This window comes from Trachemys scripta, chromosome 2 (assembly GCF_013100865.1).
Source record: "Trachemys scripta elegans isolate TJP31775 chromosome 2, CAS_Tse_1.0, whole genome shotgun sequence".
NCBI classification, from domain to species: domain Eukaryota; kingdom Metazoa; phylum Chordata; order Testudines; family Emydidae; genus Trachemys; species Trachemys scripta.
Window position 1 is genome coordinate 1,840,373 of NC_048299.1, and position 18,576 is coordinate 1,858,948.

At 54.0% G+C, this 18,576-nt stretch overlaps 1 protein-coding gene across 6 annotated transcripts in view; it reads right to left on the reverse strand.

The window, feature by feature from the left end:
• Window positions 1-6,402: 6,402 nt before the first annotated feature.
• DHX30 (DExH-box helicase 30) overlaps window positions 6,403-18,576 on the reverse strand; it is a 38,769-nt gene continuing 26,595 nt past the window's right edge. For all 6 annotated transcript variants that reach the window (XM_034759712.1, XM_034759715.1, XM_034759709.1 and 3 more), the window contains 12 exons: window positions 17,276-18,097; window positions 16,183-16,261; window positions 14,545-14,649; window positions 13,138-13,313; window positions 11,261-11,467; window positions 10,575-10,656; window positions 9,826-10,019; window positions 9,585-9,744; window positions 8,959-9,116; window positions 8,219-8,322; window positions 7,763-7,902; window positions 6,403-6,731 (listed from right to left, as the gene is read on the reverse strand). In XM_034759712.1, the coding sequence (XP_034615603.1) occupies window positions 6,496-6,731; window positions 7,763-7,902; window positions 8,219-8,322; window positions 8,959-9,116; window positions 9,585-9,744; window positions 9,826-10,019; window positions 10,575-10,656; window positions 11,261-11,467; window positions 13,138-13,313; window positions 14,545-14,649; window positions 16,183-16,261; window positions 17,276-18,097 (2,463 nt within the window). In that variant the 3' untranslated portion in view covers window positions 6,403-6,495. The remainder of the gene's footprint in view (window positions 6,732-7,762; window positions 7,903-8,218; window positions 8,323-8,958; window positions 9,117-9,584; window positions 9,745-9,825; window positions 10,020-10,574; window positions 10,657-11,260; window positions 11,468-13,137; window positions 13,314-14,544; window positions 14,650-16,182; window positions 16,262-17,275; window positions 18,098-18,576) is intronic.

Sequence of the window (18,576 nt, forward strand, 5' to 3'; positions counted from 1 at the left end):
TCCTTTTTAGTGCTTTCGCTGGAGCACCATGCAAAGGCTCAGTGGAGGAGTAACCGGTTAGTTGGCTGGAGAACGTGTCGTCTTTTTGGGGTGGCAGATATGCCATTCTGCCCAAGTCTATGCAGTGTTGTTGTAGCTATGTTGGTCCCAGGATATTAGAGAGACAAGGTGGGTGAAGTCACATTTTTTTAATGGGCTGACTTCAGAGCACAAAAGCTTGTCTCACCAACAGAAGTTGGTCCAATAAAAGATATGACTCCCCCCACAGACATTGTCACTCCGCCCAGGGGCAGTTTCAGAGTGTGTGTGTGTGTGGGGGAAATTCACAGGAAGATTCTTCGCTTCCCAGAAGAGTGTGACAAGCTGTAGAAGCCAAGATAAATGTAGAACTATGGAAGAAAGCTGTGGAAAGCATCCTCCACCTTTTGTTGCCCTTTGCCACTGACGATCTAGCTACAATATATATTTTCCTTCTCACAAAAATCTCTCTCACACTGGATGCCATCCTGTATTAAGATCAGTCAAGACTCCTTTATTCCAGCCCTCTGCTGACTTCCCTTTCTGGCACTCGGTATTTCCTGAAGGCTCAGTAATCCCTTAACATAGGTACATGGTGGAAAAGGCATAGAAGGAAAGTGGGAGGGGGTGGACTGAGAGGCAGGTATGCTCTGAGCACAGGGCTAGGAGCACGGAACACTGGAGTTCTAATCCTGGCTTCGATACTGTCTCTCTCTGTAGTCTTGGGAAATCACTTAACCTCTCGGGCTCAGTTTCCTCATCTGCAAAATGGGGGTAATAATAGTTACTTCACAGTGGAGGTGTGAGGTATGATCCGTGTGTATAAGGTGCTCTCTAAGGGTTAAGTATTAACATTTTTGTGTTGTAGGAATGTTATACAGAGGCTCCTTCCGCGTCACATGAGATGCACCATAATGACTGAGGAGAGCACGGAGCTGTCCAGTTTTGGCAGCAACTGTGCAGCCAACTGTTGCTGTAATGTTGAGTGATACAAATGTTTCTATAATCTAGAGGGTGCTGATGGGGAGGGTAGGGGGGGAGATTATTGCATGGATGTAAAGTCTGAGACTCCAGCTACTTGGGAGAGGTGGTAGAATACTAGAGGGGGAGTGCAAACCCCTGGTACTGACACCAGGGAGTGAATTCGTACTGGTTTACTTCTGCCTTTGTTTCACCCCCCTCATTGACTGTACAAGACTGGTGTCTCCATTAGCAACATTTCCTGATTTGACGTTGTGATTCTTACTATTGTAAAGGATTGAAATAAAGCTTCTAGATGTTCAACCTTGGCACCAGTGTGAATTTGCATTTCTTTGGGAGGTGATACTTTTCTGGGAAACGCACCCATTCTTTGGATGGTGGGTTAATCCTAGGCTGCTGCTACGTAAATCCACCACGGGCAGAGGCAGGAGCAGGGTACGTTCATTCTCCTGCAGTATTGGCAGCTCCAGCTCTTAGAGGGCTCTCGTTTGCTATGTGTAGTCAGTCACTCAGCCTCCATATTCCCCTCTTCACTGTGGAGGTCAGTCCAGAGAATAGAATGTAGTTGAGTGAAATGGGGATCTCTCTTAGATCCTAACGCACCATGTGCGCTGATGGTGCTGTATAAATGGCTTAATCTGGGGAGCCCAAGTCCTCTGACCTGTGGTGTACGTGGCTGCGTGGTAGGAGAACGGACTGTTACGTTTCCTTCAGTGTCACTGGTGCTGCCTCTCGACAGGAGCTGCTTTGCCTGTGCTACAGGGAGTGGAGAGGAAATACAAAGTGAGGTTCCAGTTTGTTGTGCTGATAACTTGAGTCTTGACTCCCAGCTGTGAACCTAATTCTGTGACTTTGGGCAAGTGAGTTACTGTATCTTGGTCTCAGGTTCCTGATATGGACGATGGGGTAAATCTTGCTTCCTGTGGATACTTTAATGTTGGCAAAGTGCTTTGGAGACCTAAACCTCAGGGACCAGATTTCCAGACACGATGAGCATCTGCAACTCTTCCAACTGCGAGCTGTGGGGGTTGAGCACTGCTGCAAATCAGGCTGAGAGGCAGAATTAGAAGAAAGGGGAGGGGCAGAAATTCAGCTCGGCTGTTTTTAGAAAGGCCCTAGAGTGGTGCACAAATTAAACCTCTCCAGCTCCCCGCACTGAGTTCCTCTTATTTTTGTCCCTTTATCAAGTCCAGGCCTAGTGCTCTGTGCTGTGGGGAAACCGCTGCTCTTTTCATCCTGACTGTAGCACAGGGGTCTCAAACTCCCGGCCTGTGGGGCTCCAGCAGTTTTGGGGCTGGGTCTCTATGTGGCCCCACCTGGAGCTCCTCCATCAGGGGCTCGGGCAGTGGAGCTGATCTGCGTCTGCCTGCTCGCTCCAGGGGTGGGTCTGTGCCTCTGTGCACTGCCCCTGAGCCCAATGGGATGCTGTGGGGGCCGTGCCTGGGGGCAGCAGTGAGCAGAAGCCCCCCTGGCCTGCCCCCCTCCCAGAGCCTGCACCCCCCCCACATAATCCTCCCAGACCCCCTCCTAGAGCCCAAACTGTCTCCCAGAGCCTGCACCTCAATACCCTACCCCAGACCTCCATTTCACCCAAACACCATCCCAGAGCCTTAGGCAGGTGGGGGACAGAGTTTTTTGGGGGTGGGTTCTGGGCAGCATGAGTGACATTGGCCCCCTGGGAGGCTTTGAGGACTGGCACTGTCCCTAAGGTAGATTGAGTGTGAGACCTCTGCCATAATGACTTCGCTCCTCTTCCTTTAGTGATCCCTATGCAAGTTGCTACCTGCCTCTTGGTTTTAAAATATTCAACCAGCATGAGGTAGTGCCCCTACCTTTGCCTCATTTGGTCTTTTTTCTGTGGGGACTATGGAGCCACCAGGGAGTGTTACCCAGCTTCACTTGCTGAGTAACGCTCCCTCAGTGTCACCAAGTCCCATGTTCCATAGCGAGCCCTTAACAAAGGGAATAGACCTAGATAGTCAAGGCTGGGGTAACAGCTATGGGGCTGGGGGCAGTATAAGAACCTGACTGCAGTAAGATCACCCTCTTCTCTCCTACAAGACAAGCACCCTCTGGGGTCTAGGATTTTCTGGATGGGACAAGCTCCAGCTCCTCTTCAAGGTGGGTGCAGTTGTAGCCTGGGGAGGCTCCCTAGATAAAAGTGGGGTTGCCCCCTGAAGAAGACTGGCTTAGGTGTTGGTGCCTAGGATGGAGAGGGAAGTTGGAGACACCATACCTCACTATACTGTGTAGGTTCACAGAAGGCCAAGTAGAGCTGCTATGTATCTGTCCTCAGCCTGGCCTTCTAGCTGTCCCTGCATTCTGACTAGGGGCCTTGCTGCAGCTCTTGCGTTGGGCATGGTCAAGGATTGCAGGTGACAATCAGTTAACAGGCTGAAATTGCTGGTAGGGACCAGTAAACAGCATAAGAGCCAACTCCTTGGCCATTAAATTTATGGAGATATCCTAGCTCATTGAACTGGAAGGGACCTTGAAAGGTCATAGAGTCCAGCCCCCTGCCTTCACTAGCAGGACCAAGTACTGATTTTGCTCCAGATCCCTAAGTGGCCCCCTCAAGGATTGAACTCACAACCCTGTGTTTAGCAGGCCAATGCTCAAACCACTGAGCTATCCCTCCCCCAACATTCAACAGGCTTCTTCCTGGCTGTGGCAAGGCTGTGACTGACATCTCTTCCTTAGATCCCTACTCTGTCCAGCTTGTTTGCAGAGCAGGAACCCTGTTGGCAACACGTGTGTGGCCCCAAGGAGGGGCCTGTAAGTCATGGCTCATATTGCTTGCTCACTTTGAAGGCCTGCAGCAGAGACGCCACCTTGTTCTTAAGCTGCCTCTTCTGCAGGTGCAGCTTCTAAATGTTGTTTGAGTTAATTACATAGTTGCCTTTATTCCTCCTCTACACCTGGACCCCTTAGGCTGGGAGGGCCAGGTGTGGTGTGGCTCAACTGAGCCTGAGGCTGCAGGGTGTGTGTGAAAACTGGAAACGAATGAGGAATAAGGGAGGCACGTGCTGTCACTCATAGAATTTAAGCCCAGAAGGGACCTACCAGATCATCTAGTCCACTGCCCTGGGTAGCACAGCAAGGTATTACAACCCATCAGGGCCCCTGAAATAGCAGGAGCATCCCACACTGCAAGTGTTAGTACCTCTCTAAGACTACCTGCTGCACTGGAAATCAGGTTGAGATGACAAGCCACCCTTGAGCGATGTAACCTTTTGGCAGTAGGGTACCGGCTCCATTCACACACGACTGCTCTCGCTCAAGCACCAGGCCTGCAGCACCTCTGGGCTCAGCACTATGATTTAATGGTAGCTTCTCCTCTTTCCTCCCGCAAAATAAAAACATTGTGCAGCTGGGGGGGGGGTCCATATCCTAGGCTGTTTGGCTGCAGTCTGTAGCAAGAGAACAATCTGCTTTGAATACAGTGGTTAATAAAGGACAGAACCAGTTACTACTCTATCCCTTTTTATTGTCTTTAATCTAACGTTGTAAAAAGATCCAGTATCACATAACAGCCACTGAAGTATCCCAATATCACACTAGTTCTGAACCATTTAGACAATAGCTTAGTTATTTTTACCTGCTGGAAGGGAAAAACCATACTGTTTATTGTACAGACTGAAAATGTAAAACACTGGTCAAATTATTGTGACAACCTCTCGAGCAAGTGAAATGTAGATGAAAAGTTTTGCATGACTACAGGGTCCAAGACCGCCAGGCTGCCTGGGACAGCCCCTCCCTCAGGTGCAGTTCTGAACAATGCTACTCAAGGAGAGGCTGAAGCCAAAGTAACCTCTACCTGGAGCTCACTGCCACCAATGACATCTGCTCCCTTGTAACCACCCTCTGCCCGTCCTTCAGGCCATAGCTAGAGCGGAGCGATTCCATCTCCACTCCACCAGATGGAGTGCTTCAGTTACAAGGGCAAGGGGCTGCTTCATGTCTTTGCCACAGTTCTAGCCCAGTGCAAGGCCATGACAGGCTAGTTTTTGTTCCTGTAGTTAATCCATACGTGGAAAGCTGCTGGCTCTCGTGTGGGAGGATGGAGCTCCTAGTGGCTTATTACCAGCCCCATTAGAAGGGTAACAGGGAACCCAGTTACAATACTGTGCCCCATACCTAAACTAGACTCTGGGCTGGGCCAGGCCAGGCCTAGTTATGACCTTTTCCCATCACACAGGTGCCTCTGCCAGCTGCCATAGGGTAGTGTTAATCTCTTTTTAGTTACAAAGAGCAGTAGAAATAAAAACAAATCGCAAGTCCAGTGACCACCTTTCATTTCCCTGCTGGGCAGATCAGCAGCAGCCGTAGCAGTGCCTGTACTAGCAAGCAGACGGCTGCAACGTTAGGATACAGGACTTTCACCTGCGCCTCTGGTGCACTTCATAATAGACATCATCTGCAAAGCGACTTTCTGCTACCAGCTCAGCTGTAGCACTCTCCAGCCACCCGTCTCACACACTTTACAGACATTAGTGAATTTATCCTCACAACAGCCCTGTGAGGTAGGCTGCTATCTTCATCGACAGCCAGGGACTGGAGACAGAGCTGGGATTAGAGCTCTTGCCTGAGAACGTTGTGCGTTAGTCACAGAACCCTCCGTCTGTGCTACTCTGGTCCTAGGTCATAGAAAAACAGGGAATAGCATTACTCAAGGAGACAGGCTACCAGAATGAGTGGCCTCTGCAATCCCTTTCTGGGTTGCACAGGTTACAGGGAGCTGGCCTCCTTGACAGAGGGAGAACAAGAAATTTAAAAAAATAAAAAGCAAAAAAGGACAAAAATACAGGCAGATAGAAACTACATGACATCTCACACTCCTAATGCCAACACTGAGCTTGATTTGTGCAGCAGGAAACCACCTCTAGCTGCCACGGGCTCAGAGATGCCCTCGGCATGGAATGTCGGGTCCAGACCCTCCCGGGGCTCGCTCTCCCTCTTGCCTCTTCAGCCCGGGCTCAGCAAGTGGAAAATTAAGATGACAAACCACCACCCTGCAGCAGAGCTGCGAGCTCGGCTCTGACTGGCCCCAACCCTCAGTGCAGGAACAGCCATGAGCTGAAAGTCCAACTTCCTCCTAAGTTGAGAGCAGCTCTCACACTGGGGAGAGCTGCTCTGGGCACGCCCCGCGGGGTGGAGGCGACGGAAGGGTTGCAGGAGTCAGCGGTGTCGATTGCTTTCCAGTTCAGGGGCTCCGACGACCCTCGGAAGAGAGGAAGTGGCTTTCCATTGAACTCGGGGGCGTCAGCACTTCCAGTCCCTTCTGTGTGTCTCAGCAGCGGTCGACGCCAGGGTTGCGCTGGTTCCTCCTACACGATGACCATGCCCGGAGCCAACAGCAGGAGATTCTGACAACACTGATCTTCTAGGATGGAGAGAGATGACTTCACAAGGGATAAATAGAACTTTATTTAAATAAACATTTGTGAACATCTTTATACAAATTACAAGTCCCCACGCTCAATCCTCCACCTCTGTCTAGGCGCCAAAGCTGCCAGGAGGTCCCTTGAGCAGATCCACCAAGATGTCAAGCAGCTGGCTGTGCTGATGGTGCAGGTCCCCCGGGATAGCAGACATTTCGTAACACAGGCAGGTCTCCACCATCTTGGAGAGCGACACTCGGAAATCACGCAAGAGGCGGATTGTGTACGAGTCTCCTTCCAGTACCAGAAGGTCACTGTCGGTCAGAGAGACCGTCGCCCGCCAGCCATCGTCTTGGGGGAAAAGAGAGGAGCAGTTGAGTGGAGTTAACCAGCAGAATGGAGCTGACTGGGCCCAGCGTGTCACAATGCTCTGGAGCAGGAGGGCCTGGTGCAGACCCACCCCATGCGCCCTCAGTTTGCCAAAGTCTGAGATCCCCTCTGCACACTGTACTCTCACCTGCCGGAGCACTCAGGCTCCTCCACACATTTCGGGAAGGAGCAGCTCGAGGTCTGTGCACATGCGAAAGGGAGACAGGGAGAAGCAGCTGATGGCATTACCCTCACTCACTCCAGGCTGCTGCCTTGGGAAGGGACTGGGAAAGGCCACACTAGCCCTGAACAGGTGGTTACAGTCCCAAGGCTGTACAGACCCTGGGGCCTGCTGAGGTATTGCTTACATCTGGAGTGATAAAGCTGCATCTCCCCGGGGAGGAGAAATTGTTCCTCAGCTCCAGCCCCCACCTCAATCACCAAGTGACAGAGTTTAGGCTAGAAGCCATTGTCCGCCTCTTGCTGGCGTAGCCACACAAGTCAGGCCCTCGAGCGGTCGGGAACTGGGCCCAGCTTGTGAAACGTTAGCTGCCGAGCACGAGATTTCACAAATACCTGCTTGTCCAGACACTGTCTGGGTCTGGCAGCCCTTCCTGCCTCAGGTGCTAAGCCAGCCAGAGGGGAATGGTCCGAAAGCCACAGTGTATCCGTCTTATCAGCATCCAGCCCAAAGCAAGAGTCCTACCATGCAAGCGGCAGAGGACACAGAACTGGGAGCAGGCAGGGGAAGGCTGGGAGCGTGGGCTCCAGCAGCTGGGTGGAATGGGCAGACCAGTTTCTAGGTAAGTAACCACTGCCTCCATGGTGCTCGAAGGGTCAACTCTGCCAGGAGCTACCAGGGAGAAGTCACACAGGAGCAAGGGCTCCTGCTCGGACAAATGCCTCAGTTTACACCCCTCTACCGCCGGGGGCAGGGCCCGAGCAGAGGTGGGAAGGCAGCACTGCGGAGCAGCACGACTGGGAGAGCGGGGGAAACCAGCCGTAGCACCCACCTCGGACGTGGATATCCGTGTCAGTCATTAGCAGCACGGCCAGCGGATGGACCTGGGAGGAGTCCCGCACAAACACCCCGCCGTTGGACTTCACCGCCATGAAGTACGTCAGCCAGCGGCTGTACAGCTTAGAGGCCTCCCTGGTCAGGAAAAGCAGGGGGTTACTGCGGACCACATGCAGGTAGCTGCTACCAGCCCACCCCACCCCTGCCACTTACAACACGCCAGGCACAGCCCAGCGCAAAGGGACGGCCCTGTCCAAAGGGCGAGGCCAGGCAGCCCTGGAACAGTGGAGCTCCTCTTCGGAGCGGCAGCAGAGAGCGGCCCCTGCAAACCCACCTAGGAGGAGGTTCTAGCCCCACTATCGGGGAGCTCACTCCCTTCCCCGCGGTGCTGGCCTCAGCGTGCACCAGGACTCTCTGCCCCCACGTTCACACCCTCACGTCTGCCACTTGCCTGTTGATGGTCGACTTGTGCAGCAGGACGGTGCCAGCCTTTGTCCGATAGGAGTAACTGTTGGGCTTGAACTTTCCCTGCCGGGTGACTTTGCCTTGTCTCACCTGGGAACAGGAAAGGCACCTCAGCAAGCAGGAGAGTCAGTTTACACACAGACCTGCCAGGTGCTGCTGGAATCCAGGGCAACCAGCAAGACCGGAGCAGGGATTTCCCTCCTGGCCACCTGGAGCTGCTGCGGCAGCCTTGCCCTCTCCCTGCTGCTGGCAGGTGACAGCTGTGGGCAGGAAGACGTGATAGCCAGCCCTGGCTGCTGCAAAACATGTCACAGGAGGCAGAGGATTGGGGAGCCCAGCGGGGGAGGAATTGTCCATCGCCTCCATGAGCCATGGCTGGATGAGCACAGGCCTGTGGTTGAGACCAGACGGCCTGGCTGGTTTGGCAGTGGGAGAGATCTGGGAGGGGTTGAGTATGTCACACGGGATGGGGCGCAGGCAATTTGCCCTCGGCCGTGCCCTAGCAACAGACACACGAGCACAGAGCCCCAGTGGAAGGAGAGTGATCGCAGAACACAGCCCCCCACCCCCGCCCTCTCACACACTATGCAATGGACAACGTCCAGGGAGCCAGGAGATTGTGGCCCCACCGCACAATGCCCAAGAGTGCTGGCAGCCTGCTGAGCCCTGGGACTGGGGCAGCCACAGGGGAAGGGAGGGAACTCCCATCACCTGGGGGGCTCCTACCTGGATGAGGTTGGGGTAGAGGCCGGCCATGAGGACGCCTTTCACCAGCTCCTCCTCCTCGCTGTACTGATTGCAGGCCGCAGAGGGCATGGTGCAGTCTGAGGGCGCCGACACCAAGAAGGTATCGTAGATGTTCTCGGAGAACTGCTTGACAAGGCCTGTGGGGAGGAGCCAGGGCAGGTTATGAGCACCCGGCTCTCAACACAGGAGCTGCTGCCCACCCCTCTGTAAGTCCCAGCTCACAGCCTGTACCCAGACAGCTGCCAGCCCTTTCCCCATTCGGGTGCTTCACCCCGGAGCCTTTGCTCCCTTCCCTCCGAGGGATGGGCACCCATGGTCAGACACAGACTGACTCCTGCGGAAGCACCCACACCTCTCTGGGTCACGCAAGGCCGATTCACTCGCTGTCACAGGCAAATGCCTGGCCTGAAGCTCCCTGGCAGTTTCTGTGCAGAGGGGCAGGAGGCCCAGCTGTGCAGTCACTCGAAGGTTGGGGCTCGCCCACGAGGGATTTGCCCAGAGTCTCCCCCCACGTTCACCCACCCTTCCCACCCCCATTACAGCCAAGCTCTCGCCCCTTGGGCATGGCACTTGCTCCTGCGGTGGGAGGGGCCTGCAGGACTCACCATTGATGAAGCGCAGGCTGGGGGCGTAGAGGAAGTAGTCCTGCAGGTAGTTATCTCTGGCACGGCTGTCTCTGCGCCTCAGCACCTCCTCCCAGCCGGCCACAGCCCTGACAAAGGCCAGGTGATCGCTCCCGCTCTCTCCGCTCAGAATGGCCTTCGCCTAGAGCCAGGAAGCTGAGTTAGATGAGCAACAAACCCTCCTCGCCCCCTCCCTGCCACGGCCCCGGCGGGCGGCCCTCACCTTGTCCACCTCCGCTCGGTTCTGCAGGCTGCTGCTGAAGGGGTCTCGAGTGAGGCAGGAGACGATGACGAGCAGCGGATGAAGGCAGCGATAGATGGATGCCAAGACAATGGCTTTGGCCAGCCGAGGGTCTGTGGAGATTTGGGCCAGGCGTTTGCCCAGCGTGGTGAGGGCTTCCCGCTGATCCAGCACTCCTGCAACAGAACCCCGCCATGGGGCACATCCATCAGCCTCCCCGCAGCACCGCCAGGACCGGGAAGGGGAGGCCACTGGTTTCAGACATGGTGCCACTCTGCAGGCAGGGCAAGTACCCTGCAATCTGACGCAGGAGACTGGGGTGCCAGCCAATAAGTCACCTCCAGGATGGGCACGGCCCCCTGGGTTCCAGCCACGAACCTTCAGGAGTACATTGCCCCGGGGGAGTCACTGACCCCCAGCAGCTTCGGACCTCTTAGGAAAGAGTGAAAGGGCTGCAAGATGACCACGTGGTCAGCTGAGCACCCCGCTGTAACTCCTGGAGCCACCACTCTCCTCCCTCTCTATCTACCCCAATAACCAAAGCAGTGCGCGAAATCAAGAGTTAGACCAGCACAAGCTAAGTGAATATGGCTGGAATGGTTCCAGCTACTCCCCGCTCTGATCGAGGGCTCAGATCCCACTCCAACCCAGAGCAAGAGGATCCCGTCCCAAGCCCAGCTTCTTATATCTGGACAGGCGCTGTGGCCTTTCCACGTTCAGAGTGAGCTCACCAATTTCCTGCAGGAGGATCACAGCTTCATCCACAGCTTTGATGTCAGGGCTATCCAAAGCCTTGGAGAGGAATTCGACTGCCTGCAACACACACGCAGAGACAACATGAGGTTCCCCAGCGCAGGAGCGACTCTGACCCACGCAGAAGAATTCTCCACCCTGCCCAGAAATGGCTGCTCTACATCGAAACACTGGAATGTCATTTCCTCCTTTGCTTACCCGCAGGGAGCCGAGTTCAGTGCTCTGTGTTTCCGCATGGCACCACGTACGCCGGGTGCTAACCCTGGCTAATCTGCACATTTCCCTCTGGGGGGCTCCCTGCATTAACACTACTGTCTAGGGCAGGAAGAGGTGGCGAAAACGGTAGCGCACTGAAATGATAAGGGGAGTGTAGGGAAGCAAAGTGAAATTATCAGTGCTCAGGCAAACAGGATCTTTAATGAGTATCCCTGGACAAGACCATAGGGCCCCTTAAGCATGGGGCTGGCACACAGGTTCATTACCAAGTCTCGGGGAACATCCTACCTACTTATCAGCACCTCCTGCAGCACCCTGGATTTCCCGTTTACTACCTGCAGACCTGAGCTCAAAACCACTGACTGGAAGGGGCACAGAGCGGGCAGAAACACGCTGGCAGAGGGAGTTCCGCCAGCACTGTGGTCTCCGAGCCGCGTGCTACACCTACCGTCTTCTCTGGCATGTGGATCTTGGCCTGCACCACCAGATTCTCCAGGGGAGTGCGCAGGATTTCAGGAACCTGGAAAGTGGGCATTTTGTCCAGGCGGCTGCGAGGGAAGAGGTGATAGGCAAAGCCCGACTGGCAGCGGCCAGCACGCCCTCGCCTCTGCACGACATTGGACTTGGACACCCACACAGTTTCCAGGCAGGAGACCTGGGGGAAGAGGAGTGTTAGAGGCAAGTGCTCTTGCTGCGATTTAGTCTGTTTCACCAAGCTCCCCCTCTAGCCCAGAGAGCCAAGGAACCCCTGCCCCAAGAGCTGTCCATGTCACCTAGCTCAGATCTAGCTGGCAAGCTGCTTCTCTAGTGTGCAGAGTCCCACTGCAGGAGCTGGGAAGCTCTCCCCCTTCTCCTCAGTCCTAGGCCAGTGAGTGACACCCACACCCATACACCCCTTTTGGGGCCAAGTGCTTTGCAAACAACCTGCTATAGGGACTAGACACAAAGGGTAACTGTACCCACCACCGAGATGCAACTGCCTCTGGGGTTGAACACCTAATCAGGAGCAGCAATAATGAACATTGCAGCAAGCGACGGGAAACTAGGTCTGTAAAGTGTAGACACTTATAGTGGGATTTGGAGGAGGGGAGCGCTGGATAAAACAATCCTTAGTTGATTGCAGAGTGGGCAAGGACCTTGCTTGTCCATTTCATACAAATCCTGGCATCTCAGACACACACCACCCCCAGCACTACGGCGGGGCATTGGAAAGAACCATGGGACCTTTACCTTCCACTAAGGCAACCTCCAGAGTTGGGCAGAAGGGAGCTTGATTTCACACGTCTGCCAAACGGCAGCAATAAACACACAAGCTATCCCACCAATCGAACCCGTGTTCCTGTTGTACTGCCCTGCTGCAATGACCGCAGCCAACAGGCCGGATATGCATGCTGTGCACACCTTAGCCTCTGCCTTCCTCCTTCACGGCTTCTCTCCCTCATCCCTGTCTGAGCTGAAGGGAAACGCCAAGTTTGGCGCCATCTGCTGGACAAAGTCTGCACACTCCCCCCCCCCAATATTCAACAGCACATCCTTTAGCTTAGTGATTCTCAAGCGCGGCCACCACGACTTCTGGAGGGAACAGGCTGTCAATAGTCTATTTTAACTGTCATAACTGAGGCCACCATGAATTTGCGGTGGCCACACATGCAGCCACGGCACAAATTCATTTGAGACCCAGCACACTGCCTCGCTGAATGCTGCTGGCTCCAGGGAGAGGGGCTCCCGGGGGCCTGGGCCTAGTGCTATGCTGACGAAGAACCCGCTTTAAATCCTATTCAGTCTCTCTCGATGTCTGGGCAATCAGGAGCCCAGTGTGCGGCAGAAGCACTGCCTCATGCCACTATTCAACAGCGCTCGCTCCGGCTGGTGGAGCCGCAGCCGGCTCGGTTTGGCTACTAGGAAGTGACTGATGGGAGTCTGTTAGGGAGGGCTGTAAGGACCCTCTGTAGATCTCCCTGCCTGAGGGTGGCACACGGACAACAGGATTTGTTCAGGGGTGAGTCTCCTGGTGCACACTGGGGCAGGCGGTGCACTGGGAGGGAGTTGGCTCAGACAGCCAATGCTCCCTGCGCCATCAGTCACAATGGCCAAGTATTTTTTGTTTTTGACCTGCCTCTGAGATGGGGGGGAGAGGGGGAGAGGAAGCAATTATCCCTGCTCTGCAGAGATCACATACAAAGTGACTCAGCGATTCAAGCCCTGAGCACCAAGGAGTTAATGGCAGGCCGGGGGCATCTCAAATGCTGCTTTAAGAATCATGCATCAGCTGCAGCGTGTTCCAGGAATGCACACAAGACACACGGGGCAAGGAAGAGCCAGCACCTTAGTTTTGAGGTCATAGCGCTCCTCCTTGTGAGTGCCGCTGTCCACCACATGCACTATGTCATTGATGGTGATGGAGGTCTCAGCAATGTTGGTAGCCAGGACGATCTTTCTCACTCCAGGCGGGGGCCGCTGGAAGATGTTCTGCTGGTCCATCATGGGGATGTTGGAGTGCACTGGCATGAGAAAATGCAGAGTTAGCCCTGTCCTGCTCTGCCTAACTGGTGCTGACCAGTTAGAAAGGTGGTCAGGTCTACTTAGCCCTCCAGAGCTCTCCCTATACTGCTCATGCTCTTCCTTCACGTAGGCACCTTCTCTCAGTCCCCTGCGAGAGGCTGGGGTTAGTCACTGCTGTCACATGCAAAGAAAGTTGTTTCTAACGTTGGCATTACTGTGAACAGCCAACCAATGGTTCTCCCAGGCTTACTCATCAGACCCACCACTGCATCCTCCAATAATCCCAAAACCAACCTTTGGAAGGGTTAAGCACAGTAAAATGAAACAGCAGATGGCAAAATACTCCAGGTGCTGCAGATAGGAAGGGCTCATTTCAACCTCTGTGACCTAAAAAAAAAAATCTCCTAATTGTAGGAGATGTAGTACCTCCTCCCACCCACAGGTGGAGACATTCCATTCTGCATGGTTCTTGCATTTCCATTTTGGCCTGTAACTCCATCCCACACATTTCCTCTTATAGCTCAGGGACCTGGGGAAATTCCCGACAGCAGATGGGCTTGCATGCTGAGGGCCCCAAAGAACAGCAGGTAAGTGGAGCAACTGGCCCAGAAATAAGCGAGCATATTTCAGAGGAGAGCAGCTCCTGCTCACACAACCCAGCATGCCGCAGCCTGGTTATGGAGCTCGGCCATTTGGTGTGTGGCGGGAAGGCACCAGATATGAAACACTATTTTGCAAAAATGTTTTAAAACATCCCATTGGGATAAGAACTAAAATTACATGCGCAGTGCAAAGCTGCACCTAGAATTCGGAATCCCACACACCCAGCCCTCACTCTGCCCAATTCCCTGGCCCCAGCAGAGCTCTGTACTGCTCCAGCTTACAGCAGCTGATTCAGGGGCCCTGGAGTTCATAGGTGGAGATTCCCCTTGCTACACCATTTAGGAGCTCAGCACATATCTATGGTGAACATGGCATTCGGTGGGTTCCATGATGGCAGACGGAGTGAGTTTGTCCCCCTCCTGTCCCCACAGGCCTCAGCAGCAGCAGGCCAGCATAGCCTGGGCAATCCGCCCCAAATGTACAGTTAGGTGACAGGGTTACCAGTGTGTCTGATGCATCCAAACTCATTCTGCATCAGACAGCAACAGCTGGAAGTGTTACCTCGAATACCATGTTTCAGCCCCACCCATCTCTCCCTCTCCCCCAAGCACTGGAGAGCCATCTCACCTGGTAAGACAAGGTACCGGGTGTTCTGAGAACCGAGTGTTTCCAGCAGGCGCTGCTGCACTCCTTTGATCTCCTGCCAGCCAGGAAGGAAGCAGAGGACCCCACCTGCAAAGGATCAAGTGCAGAACAGGCAACACAGAGATGCATGGAGCTCTTTTCCAAGCTGCAGACAGACACCGCGACTCTAACCTCTGTGCCAGGTCTCCCACTCTCCAAGGAGTCCTGGGGAAGCCCAGTATTTTCCCGTCTAGACCCAGAGACTAACAGGTTACCAAGTCTGTGGTACCGACCTATCAGCCATGATCACCACTGAAACCTGTCGGACACATGCCCATACAGATCACAGACAGCACCAGGTGAGCCACCCCTCCAGCCTGGGGACCCCGGGGAGTTACAAAATCAAATCAAGAGGGAGAACATAGTGGGTGATTTAATACATGACACAGCCTGTCAGAGCACTTAGACACAGTATAACCAACTCCTTCATGGTGGCTGGCTCATGGGATATTCTGCCATTGAGACAGACAGACAGCACCAGGTGTCCTCGGATCACAGCTCGCTGTCATGAGAGGAAATGGAGCTTATTAGCTTTGAAACAGCCAGACTTCCTAAAAGCAGAGTTTCGAAACCAGCCTTCATCCTTCCTGGGGAGAAGGAGCATTCTAGGCAGTTTACTGGGAGGAGCTCAAGCTTAAAAAAATAATCCGAGATCCTGTCTGCTCTGTGGGAACACAAGATCCCTGGGCACTGGTACAAATGCAGCAGCTGCTGCACTTTGTCCTAGGGGTGTGGCTGCATTTCAGTGGTACAGTGTGTCGACATCTCTGAAGCCCGATAATGCACGTTGAAAAATGCCATGCAGGTCAAATAGTATTTGCCACCACTCTACCCAGTGTCCAGACACCACGCTGCACGCTCCAGGAGATTCAAAGTAAGGTCACTGCTCTCCCGTACATGATGCAAAGTTGCACGGTGCATTCGTATAGTGGGTTACTTTATCCCCAAGAGACAGACGTGCCAACTGACCTATAGCTACTGATGCGATCTCAAGAGACTTGGGAACATCACCCCCTTTTTATTATATGGCCACGCCTTTACACACAAATCCACTTGCTTGGCTCACTCTTTTATGACTCTGCGATATGCAGGCCCAACAGTTACCAGGGAGTGCATCCTTTGCTGACAAACTCTTCAGATCTTCTTGCAGCCTCAGTGAATCCCAGACATGGGGTCTCTCTGTAGCTTCTAGCAGCCCTGGGCACAGGGCAGCTGCACACTAACGGCAATAGGGTTTACCCTGGGCTGCCTCAGGGCAAAAGAGCTCAGAGAGCAGATCCAATACAAAGGGGTTGATGGCACATTCACACAGGTGCTTTCAGGCATCGTTGACCTCAATTTTGTAGCTGTTTCACCACCTGGACCCAGAAGACAGTGCTCTCAGCCAGGGCAATACAAGGATCAAGGGCTGGTTTTGCCAAGTACCTTCAGTGCCCATAGAGAAAGACAGGATGCCAGCCCCTTGCAGGAGCCAGCCCTATTTTATGGATCTGATCTGCTTTGGCAAAGGGTCCAGGCTTCACCTGCTCTTTCCCCATCCTCCAAAACCCCAGGCAAGGGAGAAAGTAAAGCAGCACCTACCTGGCTCTCCATGGGCATCGATCTGGAGCACAAGGTCAGTGATCAGCTCAAGGTCGAGGACACATTCATCATCTGATTGCTGAGAAACAGGAGAGAATATGTAAATACCAAGGTAGCGGCAGTGACCCAATGGGCTGGGGAGAGGGGTGCTACACACCCCGCAGCATCCCCCTAAGATGGCAAACACCTTTAATAAGAGATATGGGCTAGTAGTCTGATCACAGCACTATGAGACAAGAACTCCAGGAGCTTGAATTTAGGCTCAGATTCATTCTGGTCACAACCTCTGCAGTACAGTGAGGATACCACCTCCCTTCCCCCATCTGTGAGCGTCTGCAAGTATTTGTAAATATCAGCATTACGTATGAAATGGTCACCAGCAGCTCATTTAAATCATGGATTTTGGTGGGGGCAGGAGGGTGCTACGTGAGACTGGGACGTCAGTGAATCAACTGGGCAGCACGCGGCAGCAGCTTTTCTTTGCAAGTGAGAAAGAGAGCGCACCCAAGGAGTGGGGCAGGCATCTGGAGTGGTAAAGGCCTTTTAAGAGGATAACAGAACCAGAAAGAGTAATGCACTGTGTGTGTGTGTGGTGGTGGAGGGGACAGGGGGGAAGGAGAGGAGAGAAGAGAGATTGGACACACCCCAGAAGCCAACAAATATTATGAAGAATCTATACACAGGGATGTGTTCCAGGGGGACGGAGTTCAGGAAAATATGCCCAAGCTGCAGCACGTATCCAAGGACAGAACTATCTCAAAGCATTCAAGTGCAGGCAAACCCATAGGGAGTTAACATTTCATTACAACGGAGCCACTGCCAAGAAGTTTAGAGCCAAGTCTGAGATCTGATTCAGACTTTAGACGAAGGTCATAAATGGGATCTAACCAAACCTAATGGGAACCTCAGGAGGTCTGGGCTGGAATTAAAACTTTGCCAACAGCTGGCAACGCAAACCCAGCAGCACTGGGCTAGCGCAGAAGAAGTGCAGCAGGAAGGAACTAGCCCCAGCCCAAATCTCTTTTCACCGCTAGCCATCCCCGGGGTCAGTGCCATAGACAGGGAAACAAATCAGAGTGCGCAGCACGCTCACCTTCACCTCGTAGTGCCGGTGTCTGTGCCGGCCCAGCTTGGCCAGGATCTCTTCCAGGTAATATTCCTTCACTGGGTACATGAAACCTGGCACCTTGACCACGGGGCAGTCCCCAAAGTACTGCGAGAAGCGCTGGTTGTCCCCTGTGGCGCTCATCAGGACCAGGCGCAGGTCGGGGTTGAGCTTCTGGATGCCCTTCAGCAGGATAAGCAGGAAGTCGGTGTTGACGTCCCGCTCGTGGACCTCGTCCACAATCACGTGGCTGACCCCCTCCAGGCTGGGGTTCCCCTGCAGCTTTCGCAGGAGGATGCCCACCGTGCAGAAGAGCAGGGCTCCTCCCCGGGCTGGCGGTTTGCTCTCCAGCCGCACCTGGTAACCCACGTTCTTCCTCATGTTGGGACCCAGCTCCTGCGCAACCCGCTGGGCGACCGAGATGGCGCTGATCCTCCTCGGCTGGGTGATCACCACGTTGCAGCGGGCACCGCGCCCCTCCAGGATGTAACGCTCCAGCAGCAGCTGAGGGATCCGGGTGGTTTTCCCACAGCCGGTGTCTCCTGCTATGACCACCACAGGATTCTGCTCAATGGCCGACAAGATGGTGTCCTTGTGAGGATCGACAGGCAGCTGGTGGCTTTCCAGCCACAATGAACCCCTCCTCTTCCAAAGGGCCAGGAGGTTCTGGCTCAGGCGCACCTCCTCCCCCTCCGACATGGGCGTGTAGGTCTTCCCTGTGATGGCATCACTGATCGCACCAGACTCCTTACTCAGGTTCATCATGTCGTCAGCAATCCGAGGCCTGGATTCCCTTGAGGCCACTGGGTACTGAGGGAGGAGGAGAAAATTGGCACAGACAGATGCTTAACTTTGAAGCAGCTCCTTAGAACACAGAACGCCAGGAGGACATGTTGCGGGGTCAGAGCTGGGGACCAGCAGGCAGGATGCTGGCTTTGGCACCGACTGCATGGCCAGGAGCAGGTCGCAACCTGTCCTTTGGGTAATTCAACTTCTAAATTCTCATTTTGTAAAGACTCAGCTCAGAACATAACCTCAAAGCATCCCCTTTGCTTGGCACACCAGCCCTCAGCTAGCCCTCTACGCTTGCCTCATTCCAAACCTCATGTGGAGCACTCAATCCGTTCAACAAAGATTTCAGAGCCCTGATAACTGACCCTCCATGCAGTGCCCAAGACAGAACAGAGAAACTGCAGCATCATGTAGTGGTCACCCAGCCTGCCTGCCTTCCACCCCCAGGCAATCCAAAGGGTAAGTGCCCCAGGACATGGGCCAGGCCTTACATGAGC